The sequence below is a fragment of the Zootoca vivipara genome, chromosome 11 (genome assembly GCF_965207765.1).
Source record: "Zootoca vivipara chromosome 11, rZooViv2.hap1.1, whole genome shotgun sequence".
Taxonomy (NCBI): domain Eukaryota; kingdom Metazoa; phylum Chordata; class Lepidosauria; order Squamata; family Lacertidae; genus Zootoca; species Zootoca vivipara.
The window spans coordinates 14,843,418-14,868,309 of NC_142594.1; the positions used below are offsets into that span (position 1 = coordinate 14,843,418).

General features: G+C 39.0%; 1 protein-coding gene across 1 annotated transcript in view; it reads right to left on the minus strand.

Annotated features, from left to right (window-relative positions):
• Positions 1–391: 391 nt before the first annotated feature.
• The window catches only part of STT3B (STT3 oligosaccharyltransferase complex catalytic subunit B), a 46,085-nt gene continuing 21,584 nt past the window's right edge, over positions 392–24,892 (minus strand). The window contains exons 4-16 of the mRNA XM_035130074.3: positions 24,538–24,603; positions 22,306–22,405; positions 15,842–15,940; positions 15,184–15,330; positions 14,752–14,800; positions 12,818–12,972; positions 11,475–11,686; positions 10,371–10,558; positions 9,234–9,405; positions 8,198–8,371; positions 6,772–6,885; positions 4,241–4,453; positions 392–1,953 (exon numbers count right to left, since the gene is read on the minus strand). Of these exons, the coding sequence (XP_034985965.1) occupies positions 1,873–1,953; positions 4,241–4,453; positions 6,772–6,885; positions 8,198–8,371; positions 9,234–9,405; positions 10,371–10,558; positions 11,475–11,686; positions 12,818–12,972; positions 14,752–14,800; positions 15,184–15,330; positions 15,842–15,940; positions 22,306–22,405; positions 24,538–24,603 (1,770 nt within the window). The 3' untranslated portion in view covers positions 392–1,872. The remainder of the gene's footprint in view (positions 1,954–4,240; positions 4,454–6,771; positions 6,886–8,197; positions 8,372–9,233; positions 9,406–10,370; positions 10,559–11,474; positions 11,687–12,817; positions 12,973–14,751; positions 14,801–15,183; positions 15,331–15,841; positions 15,941–22,305; positions 22,406–24,537; positions 24,604–24,892) is intronic.

Consider the following 24,892-nt stretch of genomic DNA (forward strand, 5'->3'; position numbering starts at 1 on the left):
ATAAAGCTTATTTATTACTTGCAAATGGTTTAAACATGGAACATGAAGGGTTGTCTCCAGTAGTGGCCCTCTGCTGATAGAAAGCTCTGAGTGGTACATGATTTTGAGGCAATCTTTGGCAAATCCCCCTATCGCCTGCAGACCTTTACTTTTTGGGGGGGCTGGGGCTACAGAAGAGAGTGGGAATAGCTGAAGATTGCCTTGATCCACGTTGCATACTAGAAGCTTTGCTGATCCTTCTGTCAGCAGAAAGGCAGCAACTGGATGCAACACTACCCCCTCAGTGACTGGGCAAAGGGTAGATCATCGCAAGAGAATTTGTAAGCAAGTCCATATGCGGAATTGGCAGAGCTTAATGTAAGATAATAAAAAAGGAACAGCAGCCAACCACTTAACACAAAACTTGATTTAACTTTATTTTCCCCTATAGTCAACAACGGGTCTGCATTGAGCTTTAAAGCAACAAAGTAATATAATCTCAATGACAAAGGGTCAGAAATCCAGATTGTTATTTTGTGAAAATGTTGCCACTGCATTATTGATTTAATAACCTCTTTACTCAAAAATGAATTTACAAATAAAAATTATACATCTGAGAAGAAAAGTCAGCAGTAACATTCTCACTGAGCAATAGATATTTTTTGTTTGTTTGGAAGGTACATACTATTCTGCTTTACACCAATACATCTGGTATAAGCTGTTTACTATATTGAAGTTATGTCCTGTGGCGGTCAAGTGAGCCATACCCCCAAACACATTTAACTTTATTAAAATAACTAAAGGATGTTCAAGTCTGTAAGGTTTCCTTTAGTTGGAAAGTGAACGTGTTCAGTCTCCATAATTTAGTGCACTTGATAATTGTCTTTTTAATAAAATAGAAAAGACAAAGCACATAGTCAAGCAAAAAGTTTCCCATCAACTGAAGCACTAAATAATAATATGGAGAAAAGCCAGTCATTTCCACAACCCTGTGAAAATGGAGGCAGGTTTATAAACCATCTGCCTTTCAATAGCCACAGAAAGCCTTTGGATACTTGTCAAAAAAAAACACCTCCTAACAGGCCAAATTATGGTTTAATGAAAATATGAAGCTAAACAAGCAAGATCTGAGAACGCCAGGTGCTCGGGTGCTCAGTAGCATTCATTACTGTCGTGTCTGATTTAAGATACAAATTTAGCCCTTGTATCTACCTACAAGATTTGCCCTATATAGTCCAAGAATACACCTGCACAAGGGCAGCAAGACCACCTCTTCTCAAAACAAGTTGCATAATCCAATTATATAATCTGTCCGGTGATTAGTGAAACTGCAGCTTGGTTTACAGTCCAGCACACAACATACAGCAAGAGGAGAGTACATTTCATGAAGTCTTGTAAAATAAATACCTTTAAAGGAGTCCTAGTAGCTGAATATAAAAATATCCACACTCCTGAAAGTGTCAGACCAAGGCTAGTCAATTCATACATTTCACCATTCCAGTAAGATATTGCTGTTCAGCTCAACTACTTAAAAAAAACTGACAAGTATGCATGTGCCAAGGACCGAATTAAAGGGCTCTTTGGTGCAACCAGTCCAAATTCAATCGATTGGAAGGATAATATGTACCAGTTGAAAAAAGTAATCAAAAAAATAATAATCTGCTGCTAGACCTGGACAGCAGCTCAGTCTTGCTCCACAATACAAATCTAAAACAGCTGTTCTCAATAAGCCAAAAATTTTAAAGTCAGACATTGCCTGAAAGTTTTGTACAATAATCTGGACCAATGATGGTTCTGTACCCTCATGTTGCTGTGAAACATGACTTGAGCTAAAGGCAAAGACTGGTTATCTCAAGGACAACTGCTTCAATATTAGCAATCATTACAGTGTATTTAAACTGTCTTCCTGTTGGGTCTCTTGCCTTTCTTTAAAATTAGTTTATTCTTAATGTAGCCACGCTTCCTTTTGGCAGTCTAAAAAGAAAAACAGAATAGTGTATTAGTTTCTTACAATGCTCTAGTGACTACATCAAGTTCTGCATTGCTCTAGAATATTTAAATATTACATTTGGGGTCAGGGCTAGGAAAATGGCAGGCCTAAGAATCTGAAATTATTAACAGCCCCATCCTATGCATGTTTTCTCGGAGACAAGTCCAACTGTACTTAGTGGAACTTACCCCCTAGTAAGTGTGTTTAATTTCATTGCCTAAATCAGGTAAAACTTAGTTGTAGATGATTTGCAGTAAATTACAAATATTTTAGATTATTAATCTATGGCAGATCCCCCCCATAAGGGCTACAGAACTCTCTTCTCCATATTTTTTACATTTTATTGGTGTGTCACAATAACCTTTAACACTAAATACCTTTTCAAAAACTAAACTTTATAATCTTTTAAAGGAACTGGGCTGTTATCTTGTGAACCTGCCCTGAGATAGGGCAGTATCTAAATTTAATAAATAACAACCTGGCTTCATAAATTTATTTTCTATGTACATTTACTCAACACCCCTTAACATAGGTTTCTGTTTAGTACTTCGTGTTAAGCTTATTTTTAAAATAAAAGGTGACAAACACAGCATCCATTTTTCCTTCTACAATTGTGCCCCCCGCAAATATTTTAAGCATGTACCTTGGGTTGGATTCTCCAAAATAGTTGAGCTAGTGGGAGCCATTACAGTGATGTGATAATTATATGCTAAAGCAAGGTTGCTTGCCACATGGCAGGCAAGATAGGTAACAGACTTTTCCTGGGGTCTGATATACTGACAAAAATATGGCTGTCATTTCCTTTATCACTGGGACACAACTATTCTGGCACTACAACAAAAAGTTAAACTATAAGGCCATTATATGCAGGGTACAGTACAATTTAGATCCTTAATTCTAAAAGCAACTTTACCTTACACTCTCAAAGGAAGGGAAAATTTTTGAACTGACCCTTTTCCTGGAAGCAAAAAACTAATATAAAGACTTGCAGTTGCATACCGCTGTCACTTATTTTAAGCCCTACATCCTTGACTCATCCACACTCGTATCTCCAAAACTATAAATGTGATTTGCTCATCTTAAGACTTCCAAAAATTAAGACAAGATTTTTTGCTGCAAAGGTACATGTCAACATAGAGCAAGTACAACTAATATTTGCAACACTGAATCTGAAAATTATCAGGACCTCATTCCAAAACGTGTATGACTCCAATGCCAGAAAGAAAGAAAAAAGCCCCACATGGTATAATGCACTGACATTCCAACCTCGCAACTATTGCAAATTGTGTTCATATGTTGCTCATACTATGCTTTTAAACACAACATGAACATGTCACTACCATATGATTTGTGTTATGTGTGTATAGTGATTTTTAAGACACTAAAAATGTGCAAAATAGGTACATGCAGGAAGCCAGGAGCACCAAACTGGGAGAACTCAAAAGACAAGTGGGAAGTAAATACTGTATAGCAGAAAACATTTGTGCATGAAAGTAGAAGCCAGAAAACACATTTAGTGGCTTACATGGGAATGTGTGAATATGTCCTTGCCACTCAAGTATCGAATTATTAATTTACTCTTTGAATGCTTTTCCAAAATCCAACAATATCAATAGTTTATATAGCCAGCCCTTAAATCTATACAACTCTGCCCTTGAAGTGACCTTCCTAAAATATTAAACATTGCCTGTCCATAAGGTTCTATTTACTTTGCAAGGAATCATGTAAAAATGGGGGAATTTGTTTAAAAGGATTTTATTTCCATGCCTGAACACTTTTATATTCAATAGGGTAGAGTAGCGCGCGCACACAAAAATGAGTCTTTAAAAATGAAACCTGTGTAAGACAATTTCAAAAGGAGTAAGCAAGACACTCAAGCTGTCAACAAAAGCTCCAGGTTTAATTATTTTACAAAAAAACAAAAAGTCATTCTGAAATTTCTAGGTATCACTTTTCAGAACGACACTTTCACATTTTACTCAGTGAGCTGCCATAGTTACTAAAACACTACTTACGTATTTTGGATAGTACTCTGTTACACTTTGCTGGGATTTTCAAGAGATTCTGAGACAGCCTGCCAATTAGCACAACAATGAATTTAGTTGCCCTCACATGCTTAGTCAGTGTTAGTTAACCATGGTTACCATCAAGCAGGTCTGATATTTGATACAAACTCTCTCTGCATCTGGCTAGTAGAAAGAACTAATCATATAGTTGGTAAATTTGTGTAACACTATGAACCTCCTTAGGGCTATTTCACTGGGAACCCACCTTTTTTGACAAATACTTTTGTTTTGGTAAAATGTTGGTTAGCCTAGGCTTATGATCCAGTGTCTCTCTGTTGTCTAGTTGTTTCACTTTATATATTCTAACAAGCCAATGCTCTGATGTGAAGGCTTCTTCCAAATGTTTAAACTTAATGTCCTTGTTGCCAATCTCAGCATTGCGTGTGCGATCAAATCCTGGAGGTGTCCGAAAATCCAGCTACAAAAAGTTAATGTCACACATTAGGTTGAAGATATAAAATGCAAACCTGTGAACAGAACTCAACCCAAGTACTACTTCGAAAAATATCTCCCAGTGTTCCAAGTTCTACTTAAATATATATGAGTTGTCATACATTTTACAATAGGATATTGTTATGGGGGCCTTAACTTCAAATCGCTACATTGCGGTATAAAACTATAACATTTAAATGTTTGGGCCTCAAATGTGGGTACAATTTACATGAAAAATCTGGAGCCCCCTGTTCCATGGCAATTGCTTGCAACAAGTTTCTTATTTTTATTTGTGTACAGTGCAAAATACAAAAAGTACAAAAGGACTATCCAAGAACACTATTATCCCATTTATTTATAGATGTGTAATCTCTTCCTAGAACCAAATCTAAGAGCTGGAAATGGGAGACTGATTTAAAGGATTCCATCCAGCCTCACAATAAAAAGCTGCTGATGATAAAATCAAAAATATAAGCCACCACAACAACCAAAAAGCAAGTTAAAACACCAGTGGCAAAATAGGAGAAGGCTCCCTGAATAAAATTAGCTTCACCGCCTACAAGAAGCTGTGTCAAAACCAATAAACTGATACCAGTGGGAGTTGCTAAAGGATCACTGCCGTGTGCTTTTACCTCCTATTTACCTTCACAATGCTGGCAGTCCCTGTTAAGAGTAACACAGTACAGCAGTGGTTTTCAGCCATTGTGCTGTGGCACCCTGGGGTGCTGTGGGCAACAATGGCCTCAGTCCCTCTTTCCTGCCCTCTCTCCTCTGATGCCCTCTTGCGTCTCTGCCTCCCAAAGGCTTGCACGGCTGTTTGTTGAAGCAGACCTGGTTACAAACTCCCAAGGCAAATGGTGCTTCTGGGGCTGGCCAGGGGCTGCTTCCCAGGCTCCTGTGGGGCAATGCGGGGAGACACTTCTCTTTTGGGCAGGGTGGGCAGCTCAGAGACCAGGGGTGGCAGCAGTGGCTGCCCAGAGGACTCCCAAGGAGAGGGGAGGGGAGAGGAGGCCAAGGGAACACTCCACAAGGCTGGGTGTTCAAAAAGTGCTCTGCAGGCAAGGGGTGACATAACTGGGCTCCTGAGCCACACAGGTGTGCTGCAGAAAAAATGGAGCTGTGGACCCCAAAAGGTTGAAAACCTCTGCATTACTGTAATCAAGCCTGTAAGTAACGGGATGCCAGATTTCTTCTGGCAAGGTTTTGGTAAAAGGTGCTTGGTGATGAGAGCTACATTCACAAGAGAACCTGCTGCTACAAGATTCTGATTTCATCCAAAATAGGTTGCACACATCTACATCTGCCATCTGATTCCCCTAATCAGCCGCATCCAATACCAAACCGCCCCCAAGCACCAGTTTCGATTTTACACCACCTCCCTGGGATCAGATGATGGCAATTGAAAGGCAGAGTTGTGAGTCATACCACTGACACCCAAGCTAAACTTCCAGATTACGCCATCCAGACATTTTCCTTAAATGTATTAAATTTAAAACTTATATGCCTTATTTCTTTTTCTAAGGAAACCCCAAAGTGGTCTATAGCATGTGCATTAAAATAATAATAATTCAAAGATTAGCTTAAAATACATATTATACAAACTTGTAGCCCATAGAAGAAACATGTACTGTGAAATCTACAATCTACGGCAACTTTCACATAAGAAATATAACAGATAATATAATGAATTACATTTGTCTGCCCTTTATTTAACTTTGTAATATAAGCCCATATTAACCAGCTCTTCCTAGTTACTTATAATGAAAGCTCCATGCAGATGTTAATACCCACCTGATCCTTTAACCCTGGGGTTACAAGAGCTCAGAGCATATTTGACCTCTACTGCCACTTCCTTTCCCTCTTAGCCCTTTGGCTATTTTATCATATTAGCACTAAAGTACTATAATACTATACTAATGGGTGTCCCTCACTGGATCTTGATAGAAGGCTATTTGATCCAGTAAGTCTCCCATCAACTAAACAGCGATTGAAGCACTCTTCAGGTTGATACTATTCCCCTTCCCACCTGTCAATCTGCTCTAGAGGTTTGGGGGAATCACTGAAGACCATCCCAATCCTTATTCTGCCAATGGAAGACTACACAACCCTATGGATTCTTTGAGGGATACACAGGTTAGTTGTTAAACTAAATTCTTAAAACTAGCACTGTATTGAGTTTTAAAAGTTTTGCTGATTTTAATTTTTATTGAGAATTATATTGCACATATCGCTTAGAGATTTTCTGGATTAAGTGGTCTACATTTTTTCCCAAAGAAACATTTAAGATAGCAAAATTTCACTAACCTGCATTTCTCCAAATCTGTAATATGACATTTTATACATGAGGCAGTTTAGCAAGGTTGGAGAGCCTGCTTTATCAACTCGAAACTCTCCCTGTGGAGTAAAATAGTCGCTTTCCTTTAGGGAGAAAAAAGAAACACAATTAGTGTTATGCATGTTGCCACAATATGGGAAATAAAGCGGTGCTGTAACAACAAACAACAAAAACTATTTATTATTTCTACCCCGCCCCTCTGGCTGGGTTTCCCCAGCCACTCTGGGTGGCTTTCAACAGAATATTAAAAACACAATAAAACTTCAAACATTAAAACTTCCCTAAATAGGTCTGCCTTCAGATGTCCTCTAAAGGTCAGATAGTTGTTAATTTCTTTGACATCTGATGGGAGGGTGTTCCACAGAGCGGGCACCACTACTGAGAAGGCCCTCTGCCTGGTTCCCTGTAGCTTCACTTCTTGCAGTGAGGGAGCTGCCAGAAGGCCCTCGGAACTGGTCCTCAGTGTCCGGGCTGAACGATGGGGGTGGAGACACTTCTTCAGGTATACTGGGCCGAGGCCGTTTAGGGCTTTAAAGTTCAGCACCAACACCTTGAATTGTGCTCGGAAACGTACTGGGAGCCAATGTAGGTCTTTCAAGACCAGTGTTATAGGGTCTCGGTGGCCACTCCCAGTCACCAGTCTAGCAGCCACATTCTGTAACTGGTTTCTACTTCAAATAAACTGACTTAACTCTCACAGACTTGAGCTCAATCTTGTTTTTTTCCTATACAGGCCGTAACCATGATTTTTGAGGTGGGTACGGTAGCAAAATTATTACTCAAGCATTCAGAAATTGAATTATTGGATTATTCAACTGTAAGAATATTCAGCTGTGTCACCAAGAAAAACATATTTCTGAACAACAAAAACAGTGCTTTTTTGAGGGGACGGGGGACGGGGACGCAGGGGTATACATACCCCTAAAAGTTTTGTGAATCTTTGTACTTTTGTCCCTTTACTGTACATTTTTCCTGATTTAAAGTATAAAATGGTGGTTTTCTTGAGTAAAAAATGAGAGCGCCCCTAAAAATTTTTTTAAGAAAGAAGCACTGTCCATAAGGATAGACCGCAATTTGTTCTTATTTCATCTTTCTACTGATCTTATCAGGTATATTATGCTATAGCACCAATGTCTGATAAGGCCTGACTTGAATCAATTCCTCAACATAAAATACTATTATTTATTACATAAAATACTACAACTATTAGGATGCCATCTAATTATAGCTCTACTGAGATGTACCTAGAATCCAGAGAATATATCAGGAAAATTTCCTCAATGGAAGTGTGGCAGAATTAGAAGCAATATCTTGATAGATTGTACCAACAGCCCATACATAATTACTAAAGGGTGTTTTTCTTTTTTTGGGGGGGGGGGTTATATTTCAGCTCACCCTGATATCTTTAGGATGTTCTCCTTCAGCTATCCTCACCATCCACAAGAATTTGTTGATATCATCACCAGAGTAGCCAATTACACCTCCAAAAATTATTAACACATAATCCACATCCAGACTCTTCATGATCTCATAAGCTGCTGACTCATTTGAAGACATAGCTTTTCCTACCTGCAATAAAGAGAGTTATTTCTAAAACTTGCAAGCGTTCTTGTCTAAAAGGCAGTTATTAACCAACCAGTCAAGATATATCAATAGCCCATGCTATTAGAGGTCATTTCATACAATGTGAGTTTAACTAAAAGAATGTTTAAATGACATGCTAATGGCATTAGCCCATGCTATTAGAGGTAATTTCATCCAGTGTGAAATACAGAATTGAAATAATCGTAGCATCGAGTTTAACTAAAAGAATGTCTTAATGACACCTGCATGCTGCTCCATTACACGAGTCAGTGGTTGGCTTAAAATATGTATAAACACAACTTAAAACATAAAACTCTATAATTATATATCTTTCAAGCCTAAAACGTCAGTCACATTCAGAATGTGGCAACACTACAGCACATATTTTTGTAGTCACTGGCCCAGTTAAGATGTCACAAACCATGGTATGTTGTTATATAAATCGGGCCACTCTTTATGAAGACAGCCAAAGCCCCGTTAGAATATACTTTTCCCCTGCTGTTCCTCTCAGCAAGAGGAGTCCAGAGGGAGTAGTGATAATGGTCATTGTCCTTTAACACAGGTGACAGGCTGTGGATATAAACAGGATAAGGCCAGGTAGATATCTCAATGTTTATTGAGAATAAAAGTTGAAACACTGTTTTCTGTTTCAAATTCTATATTATTAGATATCACCATCAACCTAGAAAACGAACATTTCTCAAACATGATCTTGGAGTTAAGGCACAAAATACAGCAACATAAAGGAAAGCAATCTTCGGCATATATCAAAATGTAATTGTTTATAAATCTAGAGCCACGTGTTCTGTCAACACAGTTCTTAATAAACAGAAGTACCTCTACATACCAGGGCTATGTGGCTGTTATTCCAAGTATTATTGTCAACTAGAGTAGTCCGATTTGCCATTCCTGCTATCTGGTAGCCATAATCCCACCAAGACATTACTCTGGCATGTTCATCTGTGTTTTGTCTTAGCCAATAGTAGGCTTCTCTGAAGTCATCCAAAATGTTTCGGGTGCTGCAACAGAAAAAAAAACCCAGAAAGTACAACACTGTTTCATCGGAAAGCAGACTCACTTTGATTAGATCTTATTTGTTCCACTCCATTTATGAATTGCTTGCTATAAAGCATCTTAAAGTGAATGAATAAAGGGTTTCAGATATTTGTAGCCTCTTTTAGTGGAGCGGGATCTGTAAGACCTGCCTTTATGTGTATGGTTGGGCTTACAGGTTTCATTGGTTGGTTGTTATACAAAGTTGTTTATTGGTTATGTAAACTGTTTTGGGTCACTTTTGTGAGAAAATATATAACTTTAAAAGGAAATATAATTTAAAAAGGAAAAATAAAAGCATATGCAAAGCAATTTCGTATATAAAAGCAATTTCCTATCCAAAAAGTACAAACTAGGAAAAAAATATCCACTTAAAAGGCTTGTTGAAAAAGGAAGTCTGCCAAAGGTGTCAAAAATACAGATGATGTCTGTCTGATATGTAACATAAGGGACTTCCAAAGGGTAGCTGCTGTCATGCTAAACACCCAATTCCTGTATCCTCCAGAATGAGCCTCCTGGTGGGAGGGCATCTGCAGGATGCTCTTGCAGAGAGCAGTGACTGGTTGTGTATTGAAGTAGTAAGGTGATTTTTTTATGCATCCTGGACCCAAGCTGTATGGGGCTTTGCACATCACTTCCAGCATCTCAAATTCTGGTAGCTAACTGGCAGCCAGCGCAATTCTTCCAGCAGCGGCATAACATGGTGGTAGTAAGATACCCCAGTGAGCTATCGAGTTGCTGCATTACGCACTAGCTGCAACTAGCCAACAACCTCAACGGCATTCTGAATTTGCAGTAGTTTAAGCCAGAAGTTACGAGTCAGTGGACAATGGGTCAGGCCAATGTGTCACGTGATGTGTTTTACATTCCTAACCATTCTCACACAATCATAAAACTCACACTAAAATGCATACAAAATGGGGAGCCTTACCCATCATGATTATAAGAAGCCAGGACGACACTGGGACTGGAATAGGCATTGCTAGTTACCCATGTACAGTGGACAGCAAACATCATCAGCAGCATTAGCATCAACATTGTCACAATGCTCTTGATATTTGGCCCAAGACCCTCTTCCGTTTTCTCCTGTTCAGATATGTGTTTCCTCACTTTACCTGCCTGAACAAAAACAAATTAGAATTTTGGGGCTTATGCCAGGCTTTTAGGGTTTACAAGAGCTGTATTCAACAATAAAGCGACATTTCTAGAGCCCTCCCTCATGAGTTGTCTTCCAAGTTATGTGCTAGACAAATGTCTATTAGGGATGTCAGAAGCTGTCTTCTACTGGGTTTTTTTAATAGCATGCCAGTAATTGTTGATGTCTCTCAAACAAAAACAGTCCCTCCCCCCCAAAAGCATGTGGTGGAGATGGCATAAATCTGTCCACATTTAACATCTGCATGAATGAGATTGTGTTTCCTTACATTTTTCATTTTAACTGCAAAAGTTGGGAAGCAACATCACCCTTCTAAAAAGGGTTCAAGTCTTTTTGTAGTCATGCTTATGTACAATAACCTGCATTCACTAGCGCAGATAGGAAGCAGCTAAAAGCTACACTGCTAAAAAAAACACACCACCTTTAGTCAAAACAAACAAAGGAATGAACCTCCAAAACAATCCCACTGTGAGACTGAAAGGAAACAATTGACAACCAAGTGTGAAAGGGAATGGAGAGAGATGCATCTATAAAGGGTAGAAAGAACTGGTTGATACCGAGAGCCTATTTTACAATGTCCCCAGGGATGGAACTGAAAGCTATCTAACATTTTAATGTAGCAGCGACAGAGCAGTAGTGTGTCCACTGCTTCCCCAGAAAAAAAGCCAATGAAGACCGCATATGCTCAGTGAGCATGACTGATGGAAGGAGATGAAAAATTGGGGGGAGGGGGAAAAATGGAGGAATCAGAACCCCTTGGCAAGAACAGAAGCACTACACGTGCAACCATTTTGCTCTCTCTGTTTTTGCTTTTAACGTGGATTCATTTATTTTAAAAAACATCTAAAAACGGAAGCCATCTAGATCTTCAAGTCCCACCTTATCATAAAGATTTCCTGGGTTTCTTTTATCGTCCTCATCACTGCTATCTTCTATTGGTGGATTCTCTCTCTTCATATCATCACCCAAATAATGCTCAAAAACATTGGAGAAAGCAATTGCTGACAGCATACAGACTACTGGAGTCAAAGTTAACATAAGACGAACCATCACTCCAGCGAAGTAAACAGCACTGATTGCATACAGAGCCACTGTAGAGAAATAAAGACAATGAGATTTACTATGGGACATTTTAAAAACTTGATTACAGTTCTGCTATCCACTTCAGAAATAAGCACAATTACTGTACACTTGAAGAAGCTTGCAGATTTGCTTCCTAAAATCTGCTGTGTGTGCAGAATTGAATCTACCTTTGAAATACATTATATTCTTGAACTTTAAAAAAGGGATTCAGTTGTTTATAAAAAAAAAACATGGAAAATTAATCAGAACCAAGTCTATATGTGTGTAATCTTGCTAAAAGACATCTCACTTTACTAGGATCTGAAGGATAAAAGAGTAGCTTTACCAAAGCATATAAATTACTCCACAAGGTTTCTGTGAACTCCTGAAACTTGACTGCACTAAAGCTAGAAGGGAAAGAAGTTTTCAAAAGTTCTCACAAGCAGCATTTTAATAGCATTTTAAAAATTAATTTGAAGAAAATCATTTTCTTGTACTGGATTAAAATGCAGACTAATACAAACCCTACACTGGTGGAAAGCTTGTGCAAACTAAAGACAGGTATAACTTCAGAAGCAGCTAACTACGGACAGCGATGCCCATTTTTAAATTACCTGTAACTACAGTGATGGAAAGATTCCCCACCCACCCCCAATTTGAAACCAACCAAGTCTCACCTCTGCAATCACTGGAATTTCACCATATTATGAGGAGAGTCATCAATTTGCAAACAAAATTATCTAAAGTAACTGAAGAGTGTATTTGCTGATGAATAGTCTATCAGTTAAATTACCATAAATCATATTGTTTATCATTTTATTGTTTTTTTTTTGCAAACCGCTTTCAGGGTTTTTTCCTTTATAATCAAGTGGTATATAAATTTATGAAATAATACATAAAATTACATTAGCCATTTAGTGAGAAGGTTGTATTTGTATATTCACAGTGTAAGCATTCAGTATACGCCATTCTAAAATGAAGTTCAATCAAAAGGAATCACATTAAGAAACATTATATCTACTTCCTGAGGAAATACATTTAACCCAACACTGAAGTAACAGCAGTAAACTAAGCTAATGAATCTAAGCTAATAACTAGGACATCAGCATTTCAGCTAAAGCTCATAGTTTAGTTCTGAAAAGATGGTTACTTCTTCTTACCAAAGACTCTCTCATCATTGATGTTTTTGATACAGAACCACAGCCCTGCTGGGAAAGTACACACGAGAATATGTAGATCAAAAAAGAAGGAAACCCATGTTGTAGGCTGATGTTCAGACACAGAGGCAATGATCGGGATGTGAATTTTCGCATACCTTGTTTAAAAAAAATTCAGTTCAAATTATTTTGAAGTGATGAAACTACTAAAGATAGTACAACCGAGGACTACTGAACATTTCTCAATTTTTTCTGTAATGTTCTGAATACACCTTTAAATATGTAGGTTAACATTTACTTATTTATTTTTTAGCTAAAATGTATTCCATTTAACTGCAGAAACTGCCCAAAACCAATTCTCATTACAAAGCTTCCCTATGTTGCCTTAACAAAGTGTGTGGATCAAATGATCCTGCACATCCCTGTTTAGGGGTAAGAGGCACACAGCACAGGCAGTTAGCTAGTGACTGTGCCATGTGCTAGCCCCTTCTCCAACCTGGGGAATTGAGGCCGTGCTATCAGCCAGCCCTCAGGTCTGTGGTTGCTGTTGCTGAATGCCAGGCTGGCTCTCAGTAAGACCTCCCTCATCCATGATTTGGTTATGGATGAGGAGGCTGATCTGGTCCTGCATCACTGGAACCTGGGTGGGCGAGTAGGGTGGGGTTGGTCTCACCTAGCTGTGCCCACCTGGGTACTCAGTGCTGCATCAGGACAGACTTGAGGGTTGGGGAGGGGGAGTTGCTGTAGTCCAGGCATCCTCAAACTCGGCCCTCCAACTGTTTTGGGACTACAATTCCCACCATCCCTGACCACTGGTCCTGTTAGCTAGGAATGATAGGAGTTGTAGTCGCAAAACAGCTGGAGGGCAGAGTTTGGGGGTGCCTGCTGTAGTCTATAGAGATTTCATTTCTCCCTCTCCACACTCTCTGTCCAGTTGTGGGGGGAATCTGCCCACCTTTCTGCCCAGCAGTTTCCCTGCTTGAGCTGGTCTCAGAGGTGCTGCTGAGGACCCTCAGACTGCCAGTTCAATGCATATGGCAGGCTACATTCTGGGCCCTTTTTCTCAACTGGGCAGGAATAGGGTGAAAAAGTGGGGGATAGTGACATCAGTTCCTTGTCATGGTCAGATCATTTCCTGTTGAGATTTAGATTTAGATTTTCAGCACCTTTCCCCCTCTGTAGAGGTAGGGGATCTATCAGTGTGGTCCGCCCTCAAGAGACTGATGAATCTAATGGGTTTCTGGGGGATTTTCTGGCTGATATGATTGACGCTCCTGTTGAAGCCCTGACTAACCCCTGGAACATCCACAAATGGCTCGAGATGTTGAAACAATTGCCCCCCAAAGTAGCCTCGCCCGCTTGGGTCTCTCATATACTCCAGAGCTTAGGGTGAGGAAACAAGCTGGGAGGCAGCTTAGACATGAGTGGAGGAAAACTCTGGTCAGATGCAACTGAACACTGGTGCAAGCGGGGAACAGGTCTTCCAGGACTCATAGCTAAGCATAATTCTACTACTGATGTGCACAACATATAAAGCATCTATCTATCTATCTATCCTATCTATCTATCTATCTATCTATCTACACATAAACTCTGAAACACTTTCCCTCTTTCTTCACCTGTGAGGGGAGAAAGTTTAATGCTTCTGCTTGTCGTCTGGAACAATTCAGAAGTTTCTCAACGTACAAATACAGATAGCAATGGTTTGCTCGAATGAAACCAAGGTATGAAACCACTGAATGAACTCACCGTGGTTTGCATAAGATGCTCATATTTGGATTTAATGGGAAACTGCAGATTGTTTAAAACAGCAAATGGAAGCTTAAAGTTTTCTCATAACAGTAGACCATAGTTCAGGAGGTATGTCTGAAATGGATCAAACCTGTCACCCACTCAGCATAGCCTAAATGTATGGTGCTGTTTCTATTCCTACTTACCCAGTATCCCATAGTGAATAAAATCTGCCACTCCATGGTGCAATGTAACCTGAAAATTACAACAAAACAATTTAAGTTAGTAGATGAGCATTATTATGGATTTCTAGAAAGGCTTGGATCAATATCTACTTTCCACATGTTTCAAAAGGAGAAAGACCCTCAAGAAGGACAACTGTTTTTTGTTTTAAACTAATAGAAAATGAAGGAAATATCAGTCCTTTAAAAAGCAAGCTGCTTTGAAAATGCTTTAATGGGTGCAAAAAGTCAGCTATTACACCAAATGCTGTTTCTATAAATAAGGTTGCTGAAGTTTCTTTTGCATCATGCAAACATTGTTGGGAGGCCTGAAGGGCTCATTGAATCTTGTGGATTACTCAGGGACTATCTGAAACTCTATTTATCAATGAAACACATTTCTTTTGTATGATTTACCTGTATACGTTAAATAGATGACACTCAAGAATACAACTCCAGCAGCTAGAGATATACCCAAGAAGAACAAGGTCTGAAATTCTTGCTTTGTAAGCCGGTCTCTCATATATTGCAAGAAGGCATAGGCCTGCAGCAGTGCGAATACACCTGATTAAAGAAAGACAACCTTGGTTTAAGTTCTCAAACAAGATTTCAATCCTTATGCAAAGGACATAGGAAGTCAAGGGTGTGTGGATTGTAAGCAGGAGAGGAATATCATCATCATCAAACCTTTTATTGGCATCACATACAAACATATTTACTATCCTTTAACTGCTTATATGGTATATTTTGCCTTTCAGTGAGGTACGCCATTCATTCAATACTCTGCTCCCATAAGTAAACAAAAACTCCAATTCTCTTGTGGATCCCTTTAGTTCAAATATGCCACCTTTGGCTGTCATTTGGTTACCAGCCAAAAAAGTGTCTTGGTGATTAATTATGATACAGAGTTACACGTTCATAGTGAGTATTTTCAATGCATGAAACTATTCTTTTATTTAGGGATTTTCTGAGGTGCACTGGATCCTAAATATTTTTTATTGTAGACTGCCTTGAGGCTCTGGTGTAAGGCAACATATAGTAAATTTAATATATAAAATAATAATAATTTTCTTACCTGCAGCTGCCATGTGTTCGCTTGTTCTTATTGGCTGAAATCCAACAAAAGGTATCTGCATGGATAATATCAAGCCCACAATATAGAAAGTACTGTATGCTGTGAATGAAAAACAGCAAAAAAGGAAAATTAGTATGCACAGAGAGGAAGTTTTGGTTTTGTCTGTGCTTAAAATTATGAGGGAGAAGACAAATATTACAGAGTTAAAAGCAGTACTCATAATTTTAGGACTTAAAGCAGGGGTGTATCTGTCCCCATCTGCATCTTTCCATCGGGAAGAGCATAGAAAGAGGACCATGTCCTTCAGTTTGTCGTCTGATAATGGAATGACTTCCAAGCACTGAACCACTGATATATCACAAGTGGACTCTATTACTGTGTTCGCAATTGTTCAAGGTAAAACCTACTTGGGAAAGAAACTACTTTTGCAATTTTTATGGATCTTTAGTGTTTGTTTACAGATAGTTGCCTTGGTGATATTATATTGTGTTGTATGAGCTAAAATTAAACAAAATAATTAAAACACAAAGTCACATATTGCTGCTGAGGATTAAACTTCCAATTATGAAACTGCAAAATCCTGTATAAATAAAAATGTTTTCAATTGACATCTAAAAACCAACAATGAGGGAGACACAATGAAGATGATTATTTGAAAGTTGAGGCCGCACCACAGAGAAGGTCCTTCTACACCCCCCCCCACTTATGAACCCTGACCTGGACCCAAACAGAGGCTCCTCCCCTTGCCACCAATTTTAAAGATTGCATTGCCTGGTATTGGAGCAGGCGCACCTACAGATATTTGGGCACCAAGCAGTTTAGTTTCATAACATGCATTTTTGTGGATGCCCAAAATACAGCAAAAGTGAGCTTAACCAGCTTGTATAATAATTATTGTGTGTAGATTGCCAACTATTTTTTCTTTGCAGATCCATCTAGGCAAGCTGACATGACAATGCCCTTGTAAAACTGGATATTCAGAATAAAGCTGCTAATATATTTGATATTTTCCCAGTTTATGAACACAACATACCTCTACCAGCTTTCCTTATAATTGTGGATTATGTTCATTACACTTTTACATCCTCAATCAAGCAGCTTTATTTCAAATGTCATGAACTTCGCACAACACAACTCGTTTCGCTAAGACTCATTTATCAAAACATTTCAGTCAATAGACAATGTGTTGGAAACCACAGAAGCACACAGTGATCAATGGCATACATTTTTACATAACTTGTCCCCTTTTTCTTTCAGTTCAGGGTCCATATTTTCATCTAACCAAGATATCTACACACATCTCTAAAAAGGTCAAGCCTGCCACTATTTTGAAATCCATGTCACAAAATTATTGCAACACTGCCATCCTGTGGCATTTAACAGCAATTAGTATCCATTGTCGCATTTACAGCTTTGTGTTCTTCCATTAGGCTAATTACAAGAGTTTATTAATTCTGCACATCAACGCCCCCACCCAGTTACACTTTAGATGGCTGTAAAAACAAATTTATTACTGTTTGCTCATATGAAAATGCTAATAAGATTCCTAAGTCTGTGCGAAGGGAATATAGACCCATTCCATGCCATCCCAATATCCTTTGCAATTCTGACATATTTTTCACAATGATACCTTCATAAAGAATTTTCCTCCATCCTCTATTGATGCCTTCTGCTGCAAACAAGCTAGCAGGGGATAAAAAGGATACTCATCAGCCAGCAGGATTCCCAAACTGGTAGTGCTGGGGGGGGGGGTTTACCGAATTTTTCGCTCCATAAGACACACGGTTTTCCTCCTAAAAAGGTAAGAGGAAATGTCTGTGCGTCTTATGGAGCGAATGCATGGTTCCTGGAGCCAAATTGCCCAGGGGCAAAAAGCAGGTCGTGCTTGTTTTTTTTAGAAAGAGCTAAAGGCTAACAAGAGGGAAGGAGGGTGTTTAAAGGAACCCACTGAGCAGCTGATTGCAAGAGATTGGGGAGGGAGATAAGAGACGCTAGCTCCACGGCCAGCCCCCTTGCCCAGGCCTCCATTGTTGTGTTTCCCCAACGACATGTGACTGGCTGATTAGATTATCTGTCTGGAAACTGTAGAAATGGCTCCCTTTCCTTTCCTAAAGAAACTGCAGAACTGTGAGTTGAACCCATAAAAACAGGATTTTCCCCCTTTGCAAGGTAAGCTCAACAACTTTGAGCTGATCCTCACAAATGGAGCTTTCCCCCTAAGCAAAAAAACTGCACAACTTTGAGCTGGTGCTCAAAAAAAAAATGGGACTTTCCCCATTTACAAAAGAAGTTGCACAACCTTGAGCTGATCCCCCCCAACCAGGGCTTTCCCTCTAAAAAATTAGGTGCGTCTTTTGGTTAGGTGCATCTTATGGAGCGAAAAATACGACAATTGTTGCTGCTTGTCTATAACTCTTTCCCCAACTACTTTTTCCTATTTGGCCAGAAAGCAGACTCTGAACCAGATTTCTTTTTTGGTAGGAAGATATCAGATATCAGATGGGGAAAGGATTAGCAGCCTCCTCTTAACCTCTGCATATCTCTTGCCAAAGAGTTTTTAATTATAAAAACTTCACCTTGAAGTAATTCAGTTTTGATGAGCTTGCTTCTTTAGGTACATCACAGCATGATGAAAGCAGAACAGTCAGGTCTGGACTGTATAATTAGATGGTGTGCACAGTTAGCTTGAATTGCAAATGCACATTGGACCTCCCTTTCTCAGACTTCCTGGTATGGTTAGCTCACACTCACCAGCAGCTCTAGCTAAGAGCCTTGGGTGTATTTCAGCAGCACAGAAATTCATTTACTGACTGCTTTACACATTTCAGTTAACGGCTATCAGAATATAAAGACACAATATTTTTGCACCATCCCTTACCAGTCCTTTGGCAGCAAACACAGCATTGCTAGTCTTCCCTAAATACACTAAGTACTTTTGAAAATCTTCCACCACACAACTTTCTTTTTGAGGACACCTTTGTCAGAATACAGTCTCAGAGAAGTTAGAAATTGAAGGATGGGCTGTTCTCACTAGCTGAATCTTTTGGAAATACACCGTAACAACAATGTCCATCTATCAAGGTGATCCTGATTGCTGTTACCTTTCTAAACGTAATACCTGATATCTTAGTTATTCATTATCTCCTCACAAAACATTCAATCCTACACTCAAAAGGACTAGGATGAAATTAGTGAAATACCTACAAGGCAGTTTCAGTGCTGCTCAATAATACAAACCCCATTTGCTAATAACAAAACTGTCCAGCTAATTAAGTATTCTAACAAATGGATATGTGAAAAACCATGTAAAAAAAGAAGTTATGGGTCTACTTTGTTCCACTTGAAGAAATCCTGCTATTTATAAGCACATCACTTATTTGTCTTTCTAAACAGCATAAGAATAAATTTTATTTTCCTCAACCAACAAAGGACATTACATTTGCATATGAAGTTAAAAACAGTGATATGAGAAAAGTAATACAATGTGCCTACTATTTTACTGGTTATCTTAGCGAGCAACTTCCCACGGTGTCATCCTGCTTGTGTAATGGGCTTTTGTAAAAGGCTTCCACTTGCACTATGGAACTAGCCCCTCCTCTACTTCCCCACGTGCCTCCCCCCAAACTGCTTTGGAGGGTTGGAGTACCCTACAGAAGAGACTGGTGAGAGACACCGCAGCAAGAAAAGGAAGCACAAGTTCTCTCGTGTCCACTGGATATCCATATAATTGGCTACTGAGCATTGTTCTATGAAATATGCATTAAAAGTGGGACCTAAAAAAAGATGCTGCAGCATAAGAGTGACTCCTATACACCCTGTTCCAGGATAGCCACTGTATTTCTCCTTCCTCTGCTTTCCCCCCTCCTCTAACAGATAATCAGTATTCTACAGCCACTGGGCATGATCAATCCTCATTGAGTATAGAATGATAAATAGTCCTACAATTCAGTCTGACTATTTCCATTATATTGTTCATTTTCCTTGAAATGTGTTATTAATTACTAGCTGATAAACTTGAACATTGAAATTCTGCCAGCTGCTTTAGTATGGAAGTCAGCTATAGTGAAGTATCACTTAAAATTATGTTTACATTAATATTGCTTGAAAGTAACAAGCCAAAAAACCTGTTGTCCTAAACAAAAAAGAGAGAAAAAGACTGAAAGACAATCAACTTTGTTCAATGTGACCAAATTCTATTCTTAAAGTCAGTATGTCCTTGGGCAGAATTAAGCCTACAATGTTGCTTCTGATTCAAACTAGCTTTCTGCATGTATATATCCTCTTAAAGTTATTTGAAACTAGATTTAAAAGCTCTAAATTGTGACAAATATTTGTCTACTACTGTTGCAAATGTTTACCTTTACCGCTAGACTGCTCTAAAATAGATCATAGGAAGCTTATTCTGTTTATGAAGGTTTTTTCCTTTTATTCAGCACTGTAACCTTTTGCAGCTAAGCACTTGCAGAAGATCTTCTGCAATATTCCTAAACTGATTCAAAAGTAGTCACACTGATGTCAACATCAATAACTCTGCATCAAATATGCATGAGCAGTCAGCAGGAGTTTAGTCAGCATTGTAGTTATGATGCCAAGTAGGTCAAATAGAATCTCAGTTTACATCCATTTACAAAAGCCATGAAATATGTCCAATTCTGGCAAAGAATTTACATTCTGAAAAAGTTCTGTGAACATCAAATGATCCTGAATAAGATTGCGATGCCCCATTAGTCTTTTTGTTATTGTATGTGTGTCTGCAAAAAAGAAAACCATACCAAGTTTCTTTCCCACAAAATTTCATTCTTTCTTGCTGCTCGCTATATGTGGAACGTTAATGTCAGGGGCGAGATACTGAATCACATACCCTCCTCAGTCCAATTTTTGTCAGGTGACCATCAGTCAATCACCTGACATCATATAAAGTCAGGTATTCAAAATGCAAACTGTAAGAGCAGGAAGTGTTTTATCACCAATATTAGTGCTACAGTGCCCAGCATTCTGATTGCTTTTTAATAGTAAAAGGCAACACCAGAGACTTATCTCCATTCGAAGAACACATATTTACAGAATACAATTCATTGTAGCATGTCACCTTTTAGCACAGAAGAATTGCAGTTTTTCCACTGTGCAGTTGACCTTTTTTTTAATAAAAAGCCCTAGGTAAAGGTAAAGGGGCCCCTGACCATCAGGTCCAGTCGTGTCCGACTCTGGGGTTGCGGCGCTCATCTCACTCTATAGGCCGAGGGAGCCGGCGTTTGTCTGCAGACGGCTTCCGGGTCATGTGGCCAGCATGACAAAGCTGCTTCTGGCAAACCAGAGCAGCGCACGGAAACGCCGTTTACCTTCCCGCTGGAGCGGTCCCTATTTATCTACTTGCACTTTGATGTGCTTTCGAACTGCTGGGTGGGCAGGAGCTGGGACCGAGCAACAGGAGCTCACCCCGTTGCAGGGATTTGAACCGCCAACCTTCTGATCAGCAAGCCCTAGACTCTGTGGTTTAACCCACAGCGCCACCTGGGTCCCTATAAAAAGCCCTAGCAATGTCTAATACATGGCATCCATCAGCTTCAGCACACCAAATTGTACAGGGAAGCAGACAAGATTAGTATAAAGCTCCCCTCACACTTGTCCCTTCCTACTGGGGACAGAGACTGAGAGGTTAGTTGCCTCCTTCCCAGGGTGGAATCAAAGCCACATGCAGGGACAATGACTGATATCATTGCACTGGGATGATCAACTGTCATTCAATACCAGCTACGTCAGTCCCAATATAAACAATTCAGTCACACACTGGTAATAGTATGAATGTTGCATACATTTCTAAAAAATTGTCTTGAGATGAATGATTGTCATGTTAAATTATCTTTTTAAACTACATTTTGTTTTGTTTAGACTACAGTCATACCTCAGGTTGCGTCCGCTGCAGGTTGCGTTCTTTCAGGATACGAACGCGGCGGACCCAGAAGTGTTTACTTCCAGGTTCCGCTGCGCGTGCATGCGCAGAAGCACTCTATCACGCTTTCGTGCATGCGCTCTATCGCTGCTCGGGTTGCAGACTTTTGGGGTTGTGAATGACACCGTAGAACGGATTGGGTCCGCAAACCAAGGGACCACTTTACATTGTTCATTTTGAAGTATTATTATTCTGGTTATTAGCTACCTTAAGCATACTTATTTGTAATAAATAAATTAATAAATAAACAAACAAATTTGCTTCCTTATGGCACAAGCAATAACCAATGCAATGCAACATGATTTAAAAAGTAAAACAAATCTAATAATTCTAATAACCTTATTAGAATTCTAATAATTCTATTTTACGATTTTGCCTGTAACTAGACAAAAATATGGTAACTACTTAAATTAAGTTAAATTCATAGTCGTTTAAATTGAAAAAGGAAGTAATATGATTAAGAATTGGAAAAAACCCCACTTTTCATTCAATCTCAGCAAATCAAAACACTCACCTATGTAGACCCTCCTACTGTATCTTTGCATCAACAGGAGCACAAATACATGCAGTGGAATAAGGTTGATGATGAAAACATAACCACCCCATGCAGAAACCTGAAAAATAAACATATCAGAACATAATACTACTTTATACACAATATTGTTAAACCATTAAACTAACCAACATGAATTAAATTTTGTCTTCAAGACAAGATAAACGAGGCCACAAGGAAAATCCACAGGAAAGAAGGATTTTAGTAGAAAGCAGATCCAGGAAGCATTTTCTACTTATTCCTCCTCAACTAGTCCTTTACACAGATTATACACATTGTATGTGACCTTCAACGTTAGCTATACTCAGAGTAGACCCATTCAATGGACTTAACTAACTTAATTAAGTCCATTGATTTCATTGGATCTACTCTGGGTATGCCTTAGTTACATTTTACGTCATGGCTCTCAGTGAAATGTTTTCCAAAAAATTATAAATACCATCACTTTACTACTGCTAATATGAATTATTATGTATTAACATAAGGAACTACTTTTGTAATTTATATATAATACATTATAATGCATTTGTAAACTTAATAAAGGAGTAAATAAAATGGGGGACATACTATCAAGCAGGAACTTATTAACTCCAATTAAGAAGCCTGCAACATTAAGCAATTTGCCAGTTAGTTGAATTTCAGAGGCACTATTCACTTTACCAACAATGTCAAAATAAGAACTGCAATGTTTTCCTCTGCAATGAAAGGATATAGTGATTAACGCTAGTGAACAGATCTGTAGCACCCACACCTTATGCACCATTGATAGCTTGGTCACACATATGGCAACCAAGTATCTGTTATCTTCCAAATGAAGCAACTTTTAAGAAAAAACCCCCACTTCTTTAATAATCTAGCATATATATCAAAATCCGGGGTGAAGTACTTTAAATAAAGGGCTAGTGCTAGCTATAGTACTGAAACTATTACATCCTTCCATAAATATATCTGCTTGGATCTTGAGAAAGTCACTTGAGGCCCTTCTCCGGGTTCTTTCCCCGTCTCCCTTAAGAGCTGAAGTGGGTGGTTACTAAGCAGAGGGCATTTTTGATGGAGGTGCTCTGAAAATGGAGCATCCTTCCCCAATGAGACTCTCCTGGCACCCTCATTAAGATCGCTGCAGTGCCAGGTGAAGATCTATCTTCCACACATTTTAGATTTTCCCCATTGGAACAAATGCTTTCTGCTGGATTTTAAAGACTGCAGTGAATAGTCTTGCAGCAGCACAAATTAGTTCATCTGGTCTTTAGGATTAGAGAGACCTAGTTCACACACCACAGTAAGGCATAAGTTTAAAACAAGCTATGTGCTGATGCACGCTGCTCTAAAGTACCCACAGCACACCTCTCTTGCTGACGCCATACTGCGGAATAAACAGAATCTCGCCTGTTGTGTTGTTCAAACAAATGCCTGTGGTGACCAAGATTTGCAGATCACTTGCAGATCATGGTTTATTTGGAAGAAACTAACCAGGAGCCTTGGTTTGGATGACTCTGGCGTCTTTCATTCTCAGTGCAGCAGCATACGCTAAGTGCCGCAGGAACATTTTAATAGGGTGCACAACTATGCTGCTAATTTACTCTTTGATGTGAGGTGCAAACCGGGCGAGTGGCATGCTTACAATATATCTTCAACTGACTTCAATCAAGATACAAAATGCAAACCAATTCTCTAAAGTGAAGAAGCATTTTCTGTTAAACAAACCTTTCAAACCTACCACCATATATACAAAGTCAGTGTTTTCAGACAAGTGGCAATAGACTTTTTTCTATCTTTAAATGTTGCTCCAATATACTATTACTAAAAGCAATTACAGTGTACCAATAAAGAATGTGACTTGCACATTTGGGTTCTGCCAATACAGTGGTCCCTCGACTTACGAAGTACTCGACTTACAAAATTTCGAGTTACAAATGAAAAAAAAAGGCCGCACACTTATGTTTTTTTCGACATCCGAAAGGAAACCCGTTGCGGTTTAGATGTGGTTTTCTCGACTTATGAATTTTAGATGCGGTTTATTCGACTTACGAATTTTTCCGTTTCCAATGCATTCCTATGGGAAACCGCTTTTTTCGACTTAAAAACTTTTCGACGTACGAATGTGCATTCGGAACGGATTAAATTCGTAAGTCGAGGGACCACTGTAAATAATTTCAAAATCAATTATGTACATTAGTTTAGGATACCACTTACCATGTAAAAGTAGGATAGGCAGCAGCATATGGTCCAGAAGACTGATCCAGTTTTCACAGACTTCACCTACAAATGGTGATGTGTGTTATAACTCAGCAGAAACAAGAAACAAAGTATCATTCAAATTAAAAAACAACAAATAAGAGCAGAGGTTGAACTAGATATACTTTTAAGGTTTGCATCAGAATTAACTAAGGTACTTTACTGAGAGATTATTCATTTCATTACCACACTGATGTGCTTCAGACACAGTATTAAACAACTGTTTCATGTTACATGTTCCCCAGGCGCATGTGCACTGAAAATTTCCCAATACACAATGCACTGTGGGCTGCATGCCACTGCTGGGCATGGC